This window comes from Cyclopterus lumpus, chromosome 8 (genome assembly GCF_009769545.1).
Source record: "Cyclopterus lumpus isolate fCycLum1 chromosome 8, fCycLum1.pri, whole genome shotgun sequence".
Lineage (NCBI taxonomy): Eukaryota > Metazoa > Chordata > Actinopteri > Perciformes > Cyclopteridae > Cyclopterus > Cyclopterus lumpus.
In genome coordinates, this window is record NC_046973.1 from 5,962,146 (window position 1) to 5,981,687 (window position 19,542).

General features: G+C 39.4%; 3 protein-coding genes across 5 annotated transcripts; 1 reads left to right on the forward strand and 2 right to left on the reverse strand.

Moving 5' to 3' along the window:
• Nucleotides 1-992: 992 nt before the first annotated feature.
• mylpfa (myosin light chain, phosphorylatable, fast skeletal muscle a) lies at nt 993-8,228 on the reverse strand. The gene is made up of 8 exons (XM_034539000.1): nt 8,122-8,228; nt 4,433-4,559; nt 3,765-3,863; nt 2,666-2,741; nt 2,462-2,566; nt 1,916-1,994; nt 1,775-1,823; nt 993-1,569 (listed from the first exon to the last, which is right to left on the reverse strand). The coding sequence occupies exons 1-8, from the start codon at nt 8,226-8,228 to the stop codon at nt 1,468-1,470; spliced, it is 744 nt and encodes a 247-aa protein (XP_034394891.1). The 3' UTR covers nt 993-1,467.
• Nucleotides 8,229-8,772: 544 nt separating this feature from the next.
• zgc:153733 (uncharacterized protein LOC556313 homolog) lies at nt 8,773-12,379 on the reverse strand. Of its 3 annotated transcripts, XM_034539286.1 has the most exons (5): nt 12,019-12,379; nt 11,215-11,361; nt 10,879-10,967; nt 10,469-10,772; nt 8,773-9,879 (listed from the first exon to the last, which is right to left on the reverse strand). In XM_034539286.1, the coding sequence occupies exons 3-5, from the start codon at nt 10,957-10,959 to the stop codon at nt 9,479-9,481; spliced, it is 786 nt and encodes a 261-aa protein (XP_034395177.1). In that variant the 5' UTR covers nt 10,960-10,967; nt 11,215-11,361; nt 12,019-12,379; the 3' UTR covers nt 8,773-9,478. The 3 variants fall into 3 exon arrangements, with proteins under 3 accessions (XP_034395177.1, XP_034395178.1, XP_034395176.1); XM_034539287.1 differs by lacking the exon at nt 11,215-11,361; XM_034539285.1 differs by having other exon boundaries at nt 10,879-11,361.
• Nucleotides 12,380-13,932: 1,553 nt separating this feature from the next.
• Nucleotides 13,933-18,157, forward strand: cd2bp2 (CD2 (cytoplasmic tail) binding protein 2). Its single transcript, XM_034540329.1, has 7 exons — nt 13,933-14,003; nt 14,329-14,407; nt 15,535-15,667; nt 16,029-16,186; nt 16,268-16,853; nt 16,943-17,028; nt 17,893-18,157. The coding sequence occupies exons 2-7, from the start codon at nt 14,333-14,335 to the stop codon at nt 18,001-18,003; spliced, it is 1,149 nt and encodes a 382-aa protein (XP_034396220.1). The 5' UTR covers nt 13,933-14,003; nt 14,329-14,332; the 3' UTR covers nt 18,004-18,157.
• Nucleotides 18,158-19,542: the final 1,385 nt, after the last annotated feature.

The following is a 19,542-nucleotide window of genomic DNA, read 5'->3' on the forward strand; positions in this document are numbered from 1 at the left end:
TGGTCGTGAGGAGAGTGAATGTTGTGCTTCAGGAGGTCGTTGTTCTGAGCACGCTTTCATTCCTGTGGACGACGATATTAAATGAGCAATACGTCCTCGCAGCTCATGTCTCGTTGACAATGTAATTTCTCTTATTTCAGAGGGCTCGAGATGCCTCGATGATCAAAACTAATAATCTCGCTAGCTCGTGGAATCAGCGCGGCGATATCAAGAAATCCATTTCGATCAGGTCCTTTTGTACATTTCCGCGTCGATCCTGAAACCGTCGTTCTCGATTGCAGTTGATGGAGAACGACTTCCCACGAATGCAAACGTTTTAGGAAGCGTTTCAGCCGTTTGTTTTTCTCCCCACGCCGTTACATCTTTTGTGTTTTTAAGTTTACATTGTCACTCTGGCAAAAGTGAAATAAAATCATATAGCTAATTGAATTCATTCCTTCAGATCTACAACTGATGTATTTAATTGATGATGATAATGACATTTGTGATGAGTAATAAACCATAATATATTAAATCATCATGTTTTTTGTCTTTCTCGGTGTTTGAAATGTGGACAATGTTCTGTCTGCGTAATAGTGATGAACTCAACCGTGAGATCAGGCTGTTGATCATATTCTTGGAAACATGTATTTTGATGGATTTAAATAATTGTACATCCATATGTAAAGACGCTCCACTATATATTCAAGAGGGGTTGTGACATTTATTCCACCAGACTCACACAGAGCCACTGAACAGAGACACTGTTGTACAAAAGGAAAGAGATTTTATTCACAGTTTGTCCCTTTTATTTTTTTACAGAGGAAAGAGTCCAGCTTATGGAAAACAAACGATGATTTAATGGTTGCAGGAAGGAGCGGAGGGAAAGAAATCGAAGACTTGAATGTTTTCTTTCGACCCTTTCCCTCCCCTCCTTCGGTCGTTTTTTTTGTCTTTTTTTGTCTCCCACTTTTCAAGGAAGAAAAGTTGTCATCGCTTTAAGGAGGCAACTTTCCCCTTTCTAACCTGCAACTGCTCTCTCTCCTCTCCCCTCTTACACCCGAGAGGACATCTTCAAAATTTGGAATGAGGTCCTCGCGTGCTCCCTCCTCCCAGTAGTAAACCTGACCTCCCCTCAGATGCTGAGGGAAGCAGAGGACGTGACCGGGCAGACAGAGATACAGAGGGGAGAAGACACAACGTGGTTGCAAGGAAAGAAAAGTTTTTTGAGAAAAGCTTGCAGGATGGAAATGGTGTCACAGGATCCTTTTATTGAAAATCACCCCTATTCCCCATAAGCAAACATAGACACCCCATGGGCAGCAGCCCTCACATGTGCCAGCGTGACAAGTCTTTGGTTTGACCACGAACGGCTGAGCACATGGGTTTTACAGAGAAGGTGAGCGAAGAGGAAGAGGAGGAAAGGAGAGGGCAGGGAAGGCAGAAAAGCAAAGGGATTGCTGGATTTCTTGTCTTCTAGCGTTCTCTTTACTCCTCCTTCTCTTCTCCGTGTGTGATGACGTAGCAGATGTTCTTGTAGTCTACGTTGCCGGCAACATCTGGGGGGAAGGCGGCCCACATGTTCTTGATCTGAGGGGGAGAATTAGGGATGGATATTCAGCATGGCTGTTATCTGACTGTTATTTTATAAGAATGCACCATGTTGTTGACACACTGGACTTCTGCAAATCTATATATGATGCAGGTGGATGATTGTCTTGACTATTAGCACTTCAGAATATGTTGAATATAAGACCAGTCTGCCAAAAAACATGCAGTTCCCCAGTCATTTTACCTCCTCCTTGGAGAACCTGTCGCACTGGGTGGTCAGGAGCTCCTCGAGGCTGGAGTGAGTGAACACACAGATCGTGGGAGTCAAACAATGAATTGGACATGTGTGGTGAACTTTGAAATCATTTTTGAAAAGATTGCTCACAATTCCTTCTTGATGCTTCCAGTAGCCTCGGGGTCCAGGACCTTGAACGCGGTAAGAATAACGTCCTCGGGGTCAGCACCTGAGGAGGAGAGAGAGAGCGGTTAGTTCACCTTTACACCCGCTAAGAAGACGAAGAAGCATTCAACACTTAAGTAGGAGTGCACTGAACGGCCTACTGGGCACAGCGCCAGGGGCCAAACAGGATAGGGGGCCACTAGGCCAGAGCCTTATTTTTATATAATTGGTTGATTAATATGTTGATCTATTAATATGTAAGCAGCCATTTAATGGTGCAGCTGGTTGCAGGGAACCTTAGTTTAATCTTTAAGAATGCATCATGCGTATTGTATATGAAATCTTAAAAGTAACTATTGGTGTAAATAAATACAGTGGCGGGTGCAAAAAAGTAAAAATTTCCCTCTGAACCTTAGTGGAGTTTAAAGTAGCGTAAAATATAAATACTCAAGTACAAGTACCTAGGAAGAGTCCTCTGTCTATTGAATGTACTTTTTGTTTACAGGATAATGTAAAAAATGAGACGCCCACCCTTCAGCTTCTCTCCGAACATGGTGAGGAAGACGGTGAAGTTGATGGGGCCGCTGGCCTCCTTGATCATGGCGTCCAGCTCCTCATTCTTGGTGTTCAGCTGACCTGAACAGCGTCCAAAAAGAAATATGAATCAGTAAAGAGACCACGGAACGAGTAGCCACGCATCCTCTTCCACTGCAGATTCATCCCACCACCGCTCACCCATTGAGGCCAGCACGTCCCTCAAGTCATCTTTGCTGATGATACCGTCTCTGTTCTGGTCAATGATTGTGAAAGCCTACAAAGAGGAGAAGCAGACTGTTTGTAACACAAAGGAAGTACTTCAAACTGATGGGGAGAGACCTCTTTCAGGGACCTTGTGGGGCGAGGTGAGAGGGGGGGTTCCCTGAGTCTTTCCTTACATGTTAATTTGGGAAAGCATCATTAGGGAACAGCTGTCTGATCCACTCTGAAACTTAACCTCTTGAACTTGAACTCACTTGTCATCTCCCCCCTACCATCCTATTTCTTGCTCTCTCTCATTCTCTCTCTCACTCACACACACACACACACACACACACACTTCTCGCTCTGACGGATACGAAACACATCCCTGCTATCTTTCCACAACGTGCTAAGATCACCGAAATTATTGTGTCATACATTCCCAAAGTGGCACTCACGACGTCCGTATCACTTATCGCAGGAGGCATCTTTCCTCTATTGCCAGCACATACTGTATCCCTTGACAACATATTAAAAACAAAGACACCATCTTTATCCAATCTCTTGGCATCACGTATTTAGAAAATCTAACCTTCCTGACCTTACTGAACCACAACACCCACACTTTACACTTTCTCCTTATGGTCTTTCTTTCTGCTCATCTCAATAACGCTCAATAGAGAGTAAACACACATTCTCAGTTCTCCACCACAACAGAGGTCCAGTTGTTCTGCTTATTTCAGCCTTAAAAAGGAGTTTGAGTGACAGCTGGCGGGGGCTCAAAAGGGAACTAAATGTGGAGCGCTTCAGATGGTGACAGAAATTTCGGGGCTCCTCCTCATGACATTCCTGTGCTCATTGAATTGTCAGGGGGGAAGACGAGCTGCATGCAAAACAGCAACTGCTGTGGAAATGGATCCAAGCGCTGCATTACCAAATTCTAATTTTGGTCCAACTAAATTCCCTGAAATTACAACAGCTTTAATTCTGTCTCTCTCCATCTGTGTATCTATCCACGATCTCGTCTGGTGCTTCCCGATGCTCATGCGGAAGAAAATAAGGAGCTCCTGTCGCTGTGTGGCCGGACAAAGCTCACCTCTTTGTACTCCTGAATCTGGCTCTGCTCAAACATGGAGAACACATTGGAGGAACCACCTTCTCCGGCTGCCTGCCTCCTCTTTGCCTTCTTTGGTGCCTGGAGGACAAACACATGAGGGAAAACGTCAAGAAAAACTCACAGCGATGCGACTGAGTTCCAAATTTTGGGCCCCCTAAAGATTAAACGATGTAGACATGCATATAGCCACCAAAAATGGGGACTTTCTCCTTTGAACATCTTTCATTTTCATTGTTTACTTTGAGTAATTGTTAGAAGCCTAAAAGGATATAAAAAGTTGTGTGGCAGAACAATATTTTTCTTCCAACCAATGATGCCATGATCTCTCAGATTGATGTCACGGTTGAGAATATGAGATACACTTGGTTTGATTTTTAAACAGATGTTTGAGCATCTGAAATGCAAACTAGAATTGAACAACCCAAGCATCCTTAAAACTGGATCACAGAAAACTGCAATTATCCCAAAATCCACAAAAGATATCACAAAATGATTTACTGGAAGTGATGACAAAGGCTCCCATCTTTTTTTAAGTTAATATTATTTCAAGCTTCGTTGAAAATAAAATGCCGATAGTAGTTAATCCATGGGGTTGGTTTGATATTCCCACCAGAAGACTGCAGAGATGTGGGAAACCCGGTACTCACCATCTTGAGACGGTGAGAGTGATGGTTTGGCTGATCAAGGAGGAGAAGACAGTGTGAAGCCGCGTAATACGTACATCGCCGGGGGCTTATATACCCCTGCGCAGGCCGGTCTAACTTTAGCCGCAGCCTCAAGTTTGGATGGGGATAAAAAAGAGAGAGAGGGTAAGCTGGAGAGAGAGAGAGAGAGAGAGGAGGGGGAGGAGAGAGAGTTGATGGTCAAGGATGATCTGATGGCTAAAGGCAAGGAGACAGAATGGCGGGGCAGCGTATCACCTTACGGGAGATCAGAAATAGACCCAAGAGTCTTGAAATTAAGTAAACCTGATATCTGAGGGACCATACTGCAGGTCTGCAGTCCCACGTGGACTAATAAGGACATTCGGGACATAGATGCTGTTCGGACCAGTGGACACTGTCCCTCCACCCTCCTTCTTTCCACCTCCATCTGCATGCAGAGAGGCGCAGCCGCCTCTGGCTTACTTTATTTTTGGTTTGTGATGTCCATTGCTATATCACGGACCGCGCTACAAGCTTTCTATACGCTCAGCAGCCGATGTCACTCTGACCCTGTATGTGCACAGCTCGGCTCGCTTATTATGAGTTGTAATGATGCTAATGTCAAATCTGGGATTTTCCCAAAGCTGATATGATGGAGGAAGCTCTTTAGTAACACCGAGTATCAACTAAATATCATGTAATGTATCATCTCATCAAAATATCTCTTCACACAACAAACAACATGGAAGAAGAAATATTTTGAGTTTATCTTTGAAAAACTGCACACGGCGTCATTTAAAATAACTGGGGTAAATTATACAATCTATCTTATATGCATGCTCACTCAGAGTTGTATTTGTGTATAGGAATAAATTACATTATGTAACTTCCTGATGCATTAATGCTTTGGCTTCACTTTATTAAGGACACATCTTTAGTTTTTATTTATCTGATATAAATTAGATAAATATATATTAACTTATTTATCATAATGAATTGGGGGTATTAACATAATGTATTCATCTAATTTGTGACAATTAACTATAAAAAATAAAGAAAATCATTATAAATGTTGTTAAATTCTTGAAAAAGTTTTCAAAGTTAATCAATCTCAACTTTTAAAAGTATATAATTAGTTGTTACTATTTAAAGTGTTTAATGAATTAAGAAGGACTTTCTGTTCATTTAAATGTGTGTCATTAACATCATTATCCTGCAGGCAAAGAAAAATAAAAGCAGAAAAAAAATATTAAAAAAACCTAATTTATAACATATTCCAAATTAAATATAGAATAAAATGCACTGTGTGCTATAAGACACAAAGGCATGTAGTGGGGGAAGTACGAAAATCTCAAATCCAAAATCCAAAATTATTATAATGAAAACATGCTTGTAATGTTGTATAATTTATTCTACAATAAAAATATATATATTTTATATTTTATATATAAAAGCTAACTTGGTAAAGCAACATGTAACTTTAACTGTCAGATTGTAAAAAGTACAATATTTGCTAAGACCTTTAAGACCTTTAAGGAAAAAGTCGATATACAAAAGCCATTCAAGTGCCAAAGCGTGTCATTTAATGTGTTTTCTTTGTCAGCAGTAATTCATGTCAAAGTGGTTTCCTTGTGTCTGTTTTGTTTTTCTTGAGGACGGGTGACAGACAAGTGAAAGCACCATTAACCATCTGGCTGCAGACCTGCTTTCTCATTACTATAAAGGTGTGTGTTTGTGTTTGGTCATGAACACTCTCCCACCTGTTTGTCCCCCCCGACCCCCGAACTCCCCCCTTCGAGCTCCCGCGCCATTCCTCCCCCTTAAATACACAGGGATTACTTGTCAGGGTGATGGCAGCAGCATTCCCAGAAGAGCATAAAAGGGACAGCTGAGCTCGACCAAAATAGCTAAATAAACTTGACAGTGAGCCAATGCGCCGGGCCCTGAGAAGGAAATGCTTTCCTTCATTAGTTTTTTTCAGGTTTCACATCCACATTTACCTCAGAGATAATCTGCTTTCATTAACAACTTTGCTCATCTTCGGCATTGGAGGACTTTATTACGGTCCCCCGTCTCAGCTCTCTGGTCGTGATTGTTTCTGCTTCCACTCTGATGGCCCACCGGTCGCGTCTCGGTCCTTTGCTGGTTTCCACTGCTGCGGTCTTTGGTGTTCAGGACATCCAGAACCCGCCACTATAGCTCTCAGACCTCCTCTTGTGTTGCATGGTGACCTTTGACCCCAGGTTCCTCTTACTTATCAACACCTCCTTGCAGGGATGCAATATGTATTTTCCACTTTTAAGGAAGACGTGCAAGTTTGGACAGATACTCGACTCCATCATTTATATTTGAGACTTTGGCTTTTCAATATTAAACAAAAACCCTGAAATTAAAAATGTTCCCCTTAAAAGTTTAAATTTACAATTCAGGTGAATGTGTGAGTAAGCAGTCATTTTCAGGGGAGGAATATACAACTAGTATAACAGTAGAAACTATACAAAACTATACAAGACCCAAGGACAAAACAAGACAAACTTACTCGGTAGTGAGAAGTTTAGGTGACAAGATACGAGATATCGTGACAAGATTAACAGCAGCAAGTCTCGTAAATGTCAACAGTGTACAACAGAACATCAAAAAGTACTCTGAGTACTTATACTTAGAGGTGTCTGGATTAATATAGCAAATATAAATGTAATATAATGTATGATGCAGTAAGATACGATGCAACATATTAACATAAAATAGAATGATGTACAGTTTATTATGGAATGAGGTATAAGATACAGTACACTTGTAATGATAACAATAATGATGATGATAACAATAAGGATAATGTTGATAATAAAAAAATGATATATTATATACATCAATATGATAATAATGTATATCATATTATATCTACATTGATGGGAACAACTTATTCCTTGAAGCCATTTTTCATTCAGTATTGTTGGCACTTGATATCATTAATTATTTACTAATGATGATAAATTATTAATATAATAACATACACTCTAAATGGTTCATCTTTTCTTTATGTGACAAGATTTGAGGAGAAGAGGTACGTTTGTTCCATGAAGACCTTTTCAGAGAAGAAACAATATTCTCTCTATAAACTCCTAAATGTTTCTGCAATATGATTTAGTAAACAATATAAGTCACAGTTATCACCATGAGAATAAGCTGTGACATCTCAATATGTAACAAGTGTTTCCATCCAGATGTGGAAACACTTGTCCGGTCGTCGCTGTAAGTTGACGCGTGTCGCCACGCTCCGCTGTAGCCATCTATCACTTTTTAGGTGGATGGTATGTCTGTCTGTAGGTCAGGAATGTGGAGAAGCTCCCAGCTGATCCTATGGAGGACAACACGCTCGACAAACATTTGTGAAATGTCAGATGTCAGAGAGTTGTATATTATTATATGATGTGTCTGAGCACCTACCGGCCTCAGGTTGCCTTGTTTTGTAATTTGACTCCATTGTGGTTCATAAATCACCGAGCAGTTCATTTTATGTTTAGGTCAGATGTCAGATGGGCTTTCTTTCCCCAGTCTGCTAGCATTGAACTTGGAGGATGCTGATTATCAAGCTCTTTTTATACTTAATCTTTTCGATTACAGTCAAACATGTCGTAGTGAGTGGATAACTTGATTGGCTGCATTATGTTTGTCTCTACTTCATAAATCACTGTGCTATTCCTGCCTCAACCACGCTGCTAACGCTCTTCATCAGGTATTTCCCTCCAGCACACTGTGCCTGCAGCGCCCCCTGCTGTTCGCCCTCCTCCACTGACATCTCTCATCCGCCTCTCGTGTCTGATGATTCTCAGGCTCAGTGATTGTGCTGCCAGTTAGAGCAAAGTCACATCCTAAGCTCTCTGTGTTCCCCACACATTTTCTTCTTTTTTTAAAGTAGCTTTCAGGTGATATGAAACATTTTCCACCACTGTGGCAACGATTCTACTGAGAGAAATACATTTAGATAAATATTTAAAAACAAGATCCCATTTCTCCATGACAGTAACAGAGACACGTCATGTCTGTCTGCTTTTATGCTTCCTTGTAATTTCTATCCGAAATATGTTTTAAACTTCTGTTTGGCATGTTGCTGTCTGTCCTCATTGTCTGCATTGCCTTCCCCTGTCGCTTCACACTCACCTGCATCACATCTTGTGCATATTTTCCATATATTTCCCTTTTAATTAATATCAAACTTCACAATCTGGACTAAAACTTGAAATAGTTGTTCCTTATTGTATTTTGTGTATCCACATGTTATTTTATATCACACATGAGACTGTTTGTTTATGTCAACATTTTTTTTATTTTTCATGCAATTAAAAATATATAATACTATTTGCTCGATACTGCATCAGACAGCCTTTCTATGCCATAGATACAGCTTTTAAATGGCATAATTTGAATACTAACCTGCTCAGCAGGGAAATGTACAGAAATATCTTCAATGCAATTAGTAGCAGGTGTTCCAGTTCGAGGTAGCAGAACAAATAAGGATAGAGGTTCTTTTCCATGGATGACATCTTGACATGTAAATCGTACTATTTGTGTTATGATGCCTTGTGATTCTTCCAGTAACATTTTCTTTTTTATGCTCTGAACTAGAAAGTAATGTTTGTCTCAAAGGATCTAGATTGAATAGATGTTTTCAGTTAATGAAAATATTATAATACTCTTTGCTCATGGTATTTTTATACCATGGACAAACTTATTAATTGCGCCATGTGAATAACTTCTTCATGTCCCAAAAGGTGCAGATGTGCAGACACCAGCTGCACTTCTAACACTTTGTGTGCAGATTCTTGCATGTTCTTTGATGCATCCCATGGAAATGTACAACATAGATAACATATAAATGATCTAACCTCATCATATAAAATGGAGGAAACTTTCGCACATTTACAAGTGTCTGGGCCTCAAACTCTCTGTTGTTAAATGTACAGTTAAACCCACAACGCTTCAGGCTCAGTTCCTTTTTGACACATTATTTCACTTCCTCTTAAATGGTAGTGGGCTGTAGGTTTTCTTTCACCCCAGGTCGATAAGATCTCCATCAATGTGTGCCTCTTCTGCTCGGTGACTCCTCAGCCATTCCTCTCTGGCTTTCTTTACCTCCTGGCCATAGTGATCATGAAGTTTTTTAAAGTCTTCGAGTGGATCAAAACCCACCAGAGGCCATTCGCCGTACAAAGGTGCCGGTCCATTGAGTGGCGTGACGTGAGCGTTTCTCCTGGGCCACAGTTTAGGAGACTTTTTAGGCACCACTCTGTTGGGTATTGACGGTGCATGTAAAACGGTGCCGGCGCTGAAGCTCCTCCCCTCCCTGACCTCAGCTGTTGGCCCCTGCACAGGGAAGAAGAAGTTGGTGGTGGTCTGTTTGATGAAGGAGCCGTGACAGGACTCGCCTAAGCCTCGTTGCTGTTTAGCTTCTGCAGATGGAAAACAGGAATTTAATACGAAGCACCTTTCGCAAAGGAAAAGTTTGGCATTTTGGGTAAAGAGAGGCAGAGAGTTGGATGAGAAGATTGAAATCACACTGGTTTGGGTGCAATCAGTGGCCAGTTAGCTTAGCTTAGCTTAGCACAACAGGGCCCCCACAAAAGGTATCTTACCTTGATTGCTTAAGAAAAAACAAAGTTTAAAAACTATTTGTGTTTTTTTACAGGGGATTATGCTTGACTTGATCTTGGCTGTGAGCTGTAACTTCCTGAAGTCTCTGCTTGTCACCTTGCAACCGCTTAGAGCCAAGAACTAGTCCTGCACATAAGCAACTTAAAACGGTTTCATGGTGCTGGTCGGAAGGTTTCCTTTCCGCAGAACAGCGCCAGGATAGTTGTTTCCCCCTGATTCCATTCTTTATGCTAAGCTAAGCCAACTGTCAGCTGGCTGAAGCTGGTTGCACTGATCTTAATCATCCAATTGTCCACCAGAAAAATAACAGTCTAAGTCAAGAGTTATGAAAAAGGCACAAAAGAAAACATATATAAATGTTATTTGGCACCAGGAAACCAAACACACCTTCATACTGCCTCCCCAAGTCTCTCACCAGCAGGGAGAGGTAACAGTGGCTGGCTGAGAGCAGAGCTTTCACCCAGCTCTCTTGAGTCTGACCATCCCCTGCTGCAAATCTGTAGGTTTTGAGTCCCGGCCCTTCAAACACCAGGGAAAAGGCAAACTGTACACCAGACTCTGAGCGTCGGACTGCACACCCCTCCAGCACGATGACACCCAGCAGGTGTCGGTCTGCTGGACGCTCCTGGTAGAAGAGCAGGTTTGCCTTCAGGACAAACCAGCGCCGCTGGTAGGTGGCATTTCTCTCTTTCTATAAGGAACGTTTGTCAAAGTAAAGCAGGAGTATTGCATTAGCCACCAGATCAGCTCTTAATGTACAGTTGCTTCATGTTGTCTTGTCTTTTGTTTATTTTAACCTTTTTGCAGAGATATCCCTCTTTATCTACCGGAGAGGTGCATGAAAGGTAATGGGTCAAAAGCTTCTCATGGAGCTTCATACCAACACCTGAAGAAGAGAAAGTGCTTTTATGTGCAGAATGTGAATTGCTAAAAAAACTGCATGACATGTAGTAGAACTTATTACAGAAATCAATACATGATTGTACTGTAACTACAAACCCTTATCACTATTAATTTCAATGCCATTGATCTTTAACTTTATCCTCTAATTCTCCTCACACTTCAGGTTTGAAAGCAGCAGCCAGCCCATGTAGGTCGTTATACACTATAATAAGTATAATCAAGCACTTCACCTTTATTGTTCCACTATTTTTTACTTTCGCTGGACTGTAAGTTACTAGCTTTGTTGGCTTTATGCACAATCTTCTTTTGTACTTCATGCAATCCTAGCGTGCAGAGTGAGTGAGTGAGTCTGATCCCGAGGTTGAGAATACTGGAAACTGTATATGAAGAGTAAAAATAAAGCCCGTCAGTAAAGAACTTCTTACATATTGACACAGCAGTGTTACAAGTCGTTTAATTAAAAAAATTACTATTATTGAATAATGAACAGAGGCCACTTTGCACATAGCACACTGTGCTTGTAATGCTGCTGCCCTCTTGCTTCTTAATGGAGTCTTTTGTAAATCGAGCATTGGTACTTTTACTTGAGTTACAAAAAGTTAAAACTATACACTGAAAACTGTACGAGGTGTAGACTGGATTCTTTTCAGCTAAATATTGGTTGAAATCATCGAGCAACCTAACAACCTAAGATCAATTTAGTAGATTTGTACGATTATAATTATTATTTATCATAATACTAATCGTAGGATATTATTTTGAAAACATTACTATTAATAACCATTAGGCTGTAGGGTTAAAAGCAGTGTTACCAAGTGAACTAAAAACCAGGACCATACTGTTACTCCAAATACACTTAATTAATAGAACTATAGTCAAATAATACAGGTTGCATTTAAGAATAATGACTGTCAATTAAGTTATAATGCCCACACTAGTAACATTTTTATCCAATACCAATAAAACAAGTCTCATATAGTTGTTGTTGTGACTCAGACAGCAGTGACAGCATAGAAACAGTGACTCAGACTTACCTCTGCCAATGTTGAATCCCTCACAGGGTCGCTGCTGTCGTTACATTATTTACATCTATAGATATCTTTTTCTTGGTTCTCACCGGTCCTCAACATAAAGCCAATTGTTCTCCTTCAGTTTGATGCATCCAGAACCAGACAATGTTTGAACATATATGGTTTCAGGTTACTAACACTGGTTCTCCCTCGGGTACGAGAGGACGAGTGTTGAAATATAAATAACTCGACCCACTTCCTGGTAACAAAATCCTGACATATAATATTCTCTCCTCTTCGCTTGAGTCGACCCAGAACGAGCGGATCAGCCGAACAGAGCAGTCACTAACATCAACTACCTGGAAGTGAGATGCTGGACGTTGAAGTGGAGGTCTGATGTGTTTGCATCGGCTCTCTCGCTTCTGCATTTTGAGTTACTTTTCTTTCTTTTCTTTCAGCAATTGTGTCGAGCAAAAGTCCCCTGGTAGATAGATGATTCTTCAGGGAGATATGCAGCTTGTGTTTAGATATATGAAATAATTGTTTATGACAAAAAAAGAGCAAAGTCTCTCTTTATTTTTCACTATTTTGGAATAGGTTTTGTATCTATTAAAACTGAGAAAACATGACCTCTTGACAATATGCTGCTACATTTCTGCCTGTGTATTTTTGACACACACTTATCCTTTTTATCCTGAAGGACCTCATGGAATTCAACATCTAAACGGGTCCAAGGTGAAGAGATTTAGAGGGATTTATATTCTCTGCAGCACGTCTCCACAGTCTGAATCAGGGGCCAAAATCAACTAAAGGTCATAGGTTGAATAACAAAACTGAATCCCAAAAGTTTCCTTTTTCTATGTTCATGTTTAAGTGTTGAATTTCTTCACACTGTCATTACCTTTGTTTATTTATTTATTTATTTAAGTCCAATATTTCAGGCAAAGACATCACACATTAAATTCTCATTATGAGACGATAACATCTTCATAACGTACTTTACACTACACCAATAAAAAATTGTGACAAATCACAAATAAAGAAGGACTGAATATCAAACATTATATATTTTCTTTTGCATTTTTTAGATTATACAACATGATCAAATCATGAAATATGATTTACTATTTATTTTACCACCCAGTAGTATGAAGCAGCTTGTTGAAGTGATGCTTCAACAATCTGCTTGTAAAACTTTTGCTATAACTACCAAAGTTAAGTAAAATCCGAAATGCAGTATTTGTATTTGTGGTATTTTTGATAGTTGTCAGTGTTACCCCAAGTGAACTGAAAAACAGGAACATACTCTTACTCCAAATACACTGAATTATAGCACACCAGTCAAATACTATGAATTGCATTTATTAATAAGTTATAACGACAATGACTGGATAGAATATGGAGACTATATGTTAGATTTGGGTCTAACTATAATTTGCTTGTAAAACTTTTGCACAACTACGGAATGCAGGATTTGTATTTGTGATTATAAAAGTGTGTTTGAGGTGTAGTATAAAGTGAAATGATCTATAAGGAGGAGTTTGTCATCATGTTTGCCTGTTCTTGCTGCATGCTTTAGACAGGTGCAGGATCCTTTGTCTTATTCTTTATGCAGGCTCTTATCCCTGAAGACTTAAACATGCAGAAGTACACTTTTTAACTTGTCAGACTGCGAGTCTTTTTCAATGAGCACATGGAGTATGCCATAAAACTAAATCAGTGACAGTGTTCTCAGAGCATGGAAATAAATAAAGCAAGAAAAGGGAGGCCTGTATAACTTTAATGTTAAATAATGTTAGATGTTCTCTTTTCTTTTCTCAAACATTCCCTTGATAGCGCTGTGTGTATTGTCTGCCACCAGGGCTACTAGGCAGTTATATGAAGTACACATGCAATTCACACTGCTCACCAGGTGGTGGCGGTAATGCACCGTATCGTTGTTTACTAACAAGCACAGCCACTGAGAATAGAAGAAGAAGAAAACCAGGAGCTGAAGCAGAAACGAAAACGTACGTCGTTTGAATTATTTTGACCAGTTCTTGACACACTTTCCAGCTAAATATCAATGCGTTTGCCTTGTTTTCCATTGTTTTCTCAACAACGTAATATACAAGTTGTATTATAGTAGTTAACTAAATGTAATCTCGACTCTAAAATGAATTTGGACTGTGATAAATGGTTTATTTGATCTGCGCGCGCTGCGCCGTCGGCTAAAGCTAACGGCTCACATTCACGACGTCACGTGAACGTGTTGTCGAGCCTCTCGCTAACATTATAAAGCTAACGTTAGTTAACGTGTGAGTAATAAACGCGTCCCTGTCTTCTCTTGTGTAGCACCATGCCGAAGAGGAAAGTTACATTTGAGGACGGGGAAGGAGAGTTGGAGCTGGCTGAAGACCTCCCAAACAAAAAGGTAACACGACCAGGGTCCCACCATTCACATCACTGAATACAAACGAGAGATCTAACGATAAGTTGGCTAACGTTAATTACATCACTGTAGTTAGTTAGGGCTTCATATGTGTAACTATCCATACAATCATAGGCGGAAGAGGTATTTAGACCCTTTACTTTAGTAAAAGTACAAATACTACACTGAAAATATTCCACCACAAGTAAAAGTCCTGCATTCAAAACCGTGCTTCAGTAAAAGCATGGAAGTAAGTTATTATCATCAAAATGCACTTAAAGTATGGGTAGAGTATTCATTGTGCACTGAATTGTCCCTGTCAGTGTGTTATTATATTTAATGTTTTTGGATTACATTTTACTGCTGCAGCTGTTTAAAGTTGTGCTCATTTCCCCTACTTTCATATACTGTGGTAGTTTAATCCACAACAATGCATCATATCCTATAATAAAATCATCATATGTTTGTAGTGTCATGACTCTTAAAAGTAATCATGAGCTCAGACAAAACAGCTTTGGTTTCCGCTTTGTGATGATGCCTTTTCTAGCTACTCCAAGAGGCTTTTTTTAATAGTTTAATGCATAAAGGAATACTTCATCCTTAAGTTTATCCCAAACATTCAGTATCAATACATCAGGAATTATGTGGTTTTCGCTGGACAGGAAGGGGATTAAAAACTTTAATCTGATGTAGTGGAGTATAAAGTACAATGTTTACCTTTTGAGGTGTAGTGGAATATAAGTATAAAGTTGACTACAATTGCACATCAAATTTGTACTTGAGTAAATGTACTTAGTTACATGCAACCATATCATTTGGAAACTAAATGGTAATAGGTGTAAAAAACATCCTTTTATAAGACATTAACGAACGGCACTGGATTGCGTATGGTCCAGTGAGGCCGTAATAACTTCTGATGCTCTGCTTGAGTGCCATGAAAGTGAAATTATCTATAAGGAGGAGTTTGTCAGACTGCGAGTCTTTTTAAATGAGCACATGCCTTAAAGCTAAATTAGTGACAGTGTTGTCAGAACATGGAAATAAATAAAGCAAGAAAAGGAATGCCTGTATAACTTTTAATGTTAAATAATGTTATATTTTCTCGTTTCTTTGTTCTATGGTTGAATCAGAGTTGCGAGGCTGTGAGTGGACCAGGCTCAAGGTTCAAGGGCAAACATTCCCTTGATAGCGATGAAGAGGATGAAGCGGAAGAAACAAAAAGCACCAGCAAATATGATATTCTGGCCAGTGATGACGTGGAGGGTATGTCTTGTTTAACATTTGAACTGTCAATAGGGATTGATAGATGGCCGTGAGGTGGTCTTGCTTATTAAATATGACATATATTACTTCAAATATACACTTATTGAAAATACAAACATGCACATACACTCTTAAGAATGTATGTAAGTATAAATCTATGATTTTCCCAATTATGACAATTTGAATTCTGTGTAAGGAAGCAAACTCTTAACAAGAAGTGACTGGAGTCTTTTGTCACTGGAGTTTTTTTTTAATTCACTTCTGCTACATATAAGTGCCATAAATGTAGCACAGTATTGTTTTCCCTAAACTTGTAGTATCAGTAATTACGTAAACTGAGATCAATTAACTTTGTTTCCAGGCCAAGAGGGAGCGACAATCGACTTTGACGAGGGAGTTTCTATTACACCTTTCAACCTGGACGAGGAGATGCAGGAAGGATACTTTGACTCTGAGGGAAACTACTTCATCAAAAAGGAAGAAGAGATTAGAGACAACTGGCTTGACAACATTGATTGGGTAATTGTATTTTAGGGACTTTTGAGTCATGTCTGAAAACGTTTCAAGCCATGTGCAATAATATTAAGATACTTCTTCCAGGTGAGAATAAAAGAACAACCGTTCAAACAAAAGAAGAAAGGTCTTGGAGCCAAACGGAAACGCAGAGCCGGGGATGAGGATGAGGCCGAGGAAGAGAAACAGAGAGAAGATAAGCAGGCAGACAAAAAAGCCGATGACGGAGAAGAGGAAGATGAGGAGATGGAGCCTGCAGAGGACCCGCTGGCATCCTTCACTCAGCACCAGCTCACTGAAGCTGTGATCGAATTGTTGCTACCTGGAGAGACAGTTGCCACAGCGCTCCGTCGGTTAGGAGGCCTTGGAGGACGGAAGAAGGGGAAGCTGAGGGAAGAGAGTGAACCCACAGAGGAGAACAAAAGGGATACAGAGAAGCTTGACAGGCTCACCGCACTAGCTGACAGATTGGTTGGATCTGGGATGTTTGAGATCTATCAGCAAACATATGAAAAACTGGCCTATTTGATGAAGAGCATGAGCAGCAAGCGACCAGCAGTGGAGAAGAAACGGCGTGGTGATGAGGATGAAGATGAAGATGAACTTGATATGTTCGCAGATAAATTTGACGAGACTGAGACAGGCAAAGCCGTGGAGGAAGAAGATGAAAAAGGTTGCTTAGCGTTGCTTATAAGCATTTTCCTTCAATAGTCCAAAATATGTTGTTTTGTTTAATTTTCTGTTTATCTTTTGTCTTCTCAGTGAGTGATGAAGTGATGTGGGAGTACAAATGGGAAAACAAGGATGATTCAGAGATTTTCGGCCCTTTTACCAGCCCGCAGATGCAGGTATTTCTTTTACAATTATTGAGTTTTTAGGTGTGTACGAGGGCTAATGCATGTTTTTATTTTTGAGTTAATCGATAAACTGTATATTGCAAAATATGGCACAAAATGGTATCGACTTCAAGTGTTTCTCATCTCTTTTGTTTTGACCTTCTAGTTTTGTAAGAAAGTGTTAAAAATATTCAGAACATACTTGCTGGGAGCAGCATGATGGGGTGGCAAAGCTAGTGTATCTGGACTAATAGAGTTAACTCTGGATATATTGTATATGGAAGTGTGGTTGTATGAGGTACGTATCCACAGTCATGCATTACTCACAGTAGATGGAGTTTGGAGATACGGCACAGGAGCAAAGCACCAAAGCCACCTTCAAAAATCCATCAGTTTAAGTTTACAATATTTGTAGTTTGTGTTATTGTGTGACTTTGTTATTTAAGGGTTAGGGTTAAGTCACACAACAACACAAACAAACTAACTGATTGATGCAGCGGTAGACCAGCAGCTCCTGTGTACTGCAAGGTGAAATTAAGGTTTTTGTCAAAGGAGTCTCGTTGTTTTGAAGAGAGCATTGATACCGGCTTTAGTTTTGCTTTTGAAAGGCTGTTTGACAGCAAGGTTTGGGGAGAAACTATTCTCCGAAAAAGCGTACTCCGGAACTGATATTGATTTTTTTAGGGGTCTAAAATTTATTTCGCTGCAGCCCTCTTCCACAACTATCTCTTTAATAACTTGTGCCAAAAGACACATTAAATAGCAACTTTATTAGTAAATCCCATTCTGTTTACTAGATCATTGGGATGCAGGCTGGTTCTAGATTGAACCTAAAATCTGTCTAGTTAGGTTTTAATCTTCTTGTCTGTTTTCCAGGGCTGGGTGGACGAAGGCTATTTCAGCACTGGTGTTTACTGCAAAAGGATCGACCAGAAGGGATCTCAGTTCTACAACTCCAAGAGACTAGATTTTGAGCTGTATACATGATTTGTGTCCAGCAGCAAATTAATCACAACCATCACGGTCATGAAACGTTTTCATTGTTTGGTGGCTTTGGTGTCAAATCTATAATTTGAACAGGGGATTTGTTTTCTGTACATTGTTTTTAAATAAATAACTCATGTATGTCGTGTTACTATCAGACTTTTTTTGGGTTCTTTTTTTTGGTATTTCTTTGAACCAAATCACATTGTTGGATTATTTTATGGCTTATTAAGAACACATTACATTCTGATCATTTAGTGAAGATGAAATGGTCATTCCACTTTACATTGGAAATCATTATTTTAAACATTTTGTTATTTTGGGAGTATTTCTCACTTTTGTACTTACTACGATTAAGAAGACGATATTCTACTAGCTTGTATTGAATTGTACTTAAGCAAAGAAAATAATATTCTCAGTGAATCGAATACAGAGATGTTAAACACAGCTTCAAGTATTCACAGTTGGATACATTTGGTAGTTATGAGATTATATCCAGTATTCATATAGTCACAAATACATCAGTGTTACCTCCAATGGCTTCCAAAATATCAGGCCAATTAAAGTTATTTATATTCTTACAATATCCTTGAGTATACAACATTTGAATGTGGACTATAAGACAGGATACTGAATTTTCACAGTACAAGTCTGTAATAAGTAGTTGATCCAAAGAAAATCCTAATTTAAATCACTTTTTTAGCAAAAATGTTGAATTTAAGAATTCCTTGTTTTTATTGGTCTTTCATTATAGTTTATTGAATGTTTTTAAGTTGACTGTTGATGATAATTATCGTGTGCTTTAGTTTTAGACCAAATGATGGGTAGATTCATCTTTAATTGTAATTTGTATCAAATTAGATTTAGAAATATTTATTTTATTTAATGTGTGACTGAAATATATATATTTTATATCAGAAGTCAGAAGTCACAATTCTATTTTGTTTGAAAGATGTTACAATGAAATGAGTTACACTGTAATTGTAGTTGAATCATAGATCTGCTCCTGGGCACAGACATGTAAAAGTCTTTTCACATAGGGGCAAGACCTCCGGACTGAAAGTAGGTAGTCTCTCATTGCAGTCGTTCTGTCTATTTCTAATTGTTCTTTCTCACTTTGTAGTGCTTTTGTGTCTCTTTGTAGTCGTTCAGTGTCTCTTTGTGGTCATTTTGTGTTTCTTTGTGGTTGTTTTGCTTCTCTGTCCTAGTTTTGTACATGTTGTGTTACATGGTCCTGTGTTTGTGTGTGTGTTTGTAAATGTGTTGTCCCTTTGTTGTTGTTTGTGTCTCCTTGTAGTTGTTTGGTGACCGTGTAGTCATTTTATGTCTATTTGCAATAGTTATGTGTGTCTTTGTAGAATTTTTTTTTTAAATGTACTTTCCAACATCAAACGTCCACTCTCACTTCAAAGGCTGTGGGACCCCTGGGCCTGTGCCTGGTAGGCCCCTTCAGTAATCCATCAGTGGGACACATCCTTATTTCGACTAAGGTGCTCTTACTTAATGTTGTCAAATTTAAATCCAATGCCTACAATAAATAGC

Excerpts from the sequence above, each read along its gene's own strand:
- mylpfa (XM_034539000.1), bottom strand. The coding sequence starts at position 8,228 with ATGTCAGTGGAGGAGGGCGAACAGCAGGGGGCGCTGCAGGCACAGTGT. Across the intron at positions 1,824-1,915 it reads GGAAGCATCAAGAAGGAATT|CCTCGAGGAGCTCCTGACCA; the intron begins GTGAGCAATCTT and ends CACTCACTCCAG. Across the intron at positions 1,570-1,774 it reads ACAGGTTCTCCAAGGAGGAG|ATCAAGAACATGTGGGCCGC; the intron begins GTAAAATGACTG and ends TCTCCCCCTCAG.
- zgc:153733 (XM_034539285.1), bottom strand. The coding sequence starts at position 11,028 with ATGTCATGCAGTTTTTTTAGCAATTCACATTCTGCACATAAAAGCACT. Across the intron at positions 10,773-10,878 it reads AGGGATATCTCTGCAAAAAG|AAAGAGAGAAATGCCACCTA; the intron begins GTTAAAATAAAC and ends CGTTCCTTATAG. Across the intron at positions 9,880-10,468 it reads CTTGGGGAGGCAGTATGAAG|AAGCTAAACAGCAACGAGGC; the intron begins GTGTGTTTGGTT and ends TTCCATCTGCAG.
- cd2bp2 (XM_034540329.1), top strand. The coding sequence starts at position 14,333 with ATGCCGAAGAGGAAAGTTACATTTGAGGACGGGGAAGGAGAGTTGGAG. Across the intron at positions 15,668-16,028 it reads GGCCAGTGATGACGTGGAGG|GCCAAGAGGGAGCGACAATC; the intron begins GTATGTCTTGTT and ends CTTTGTTTCCAG. Across the intron at positions 17,029-17,892 it reads TTACCAGCCCGCAGATGCAG|GGCTGGGTGGACGAAGGCTA; the intron begins GTATTTCTTTTA and ends TCTGTTTTCCAG.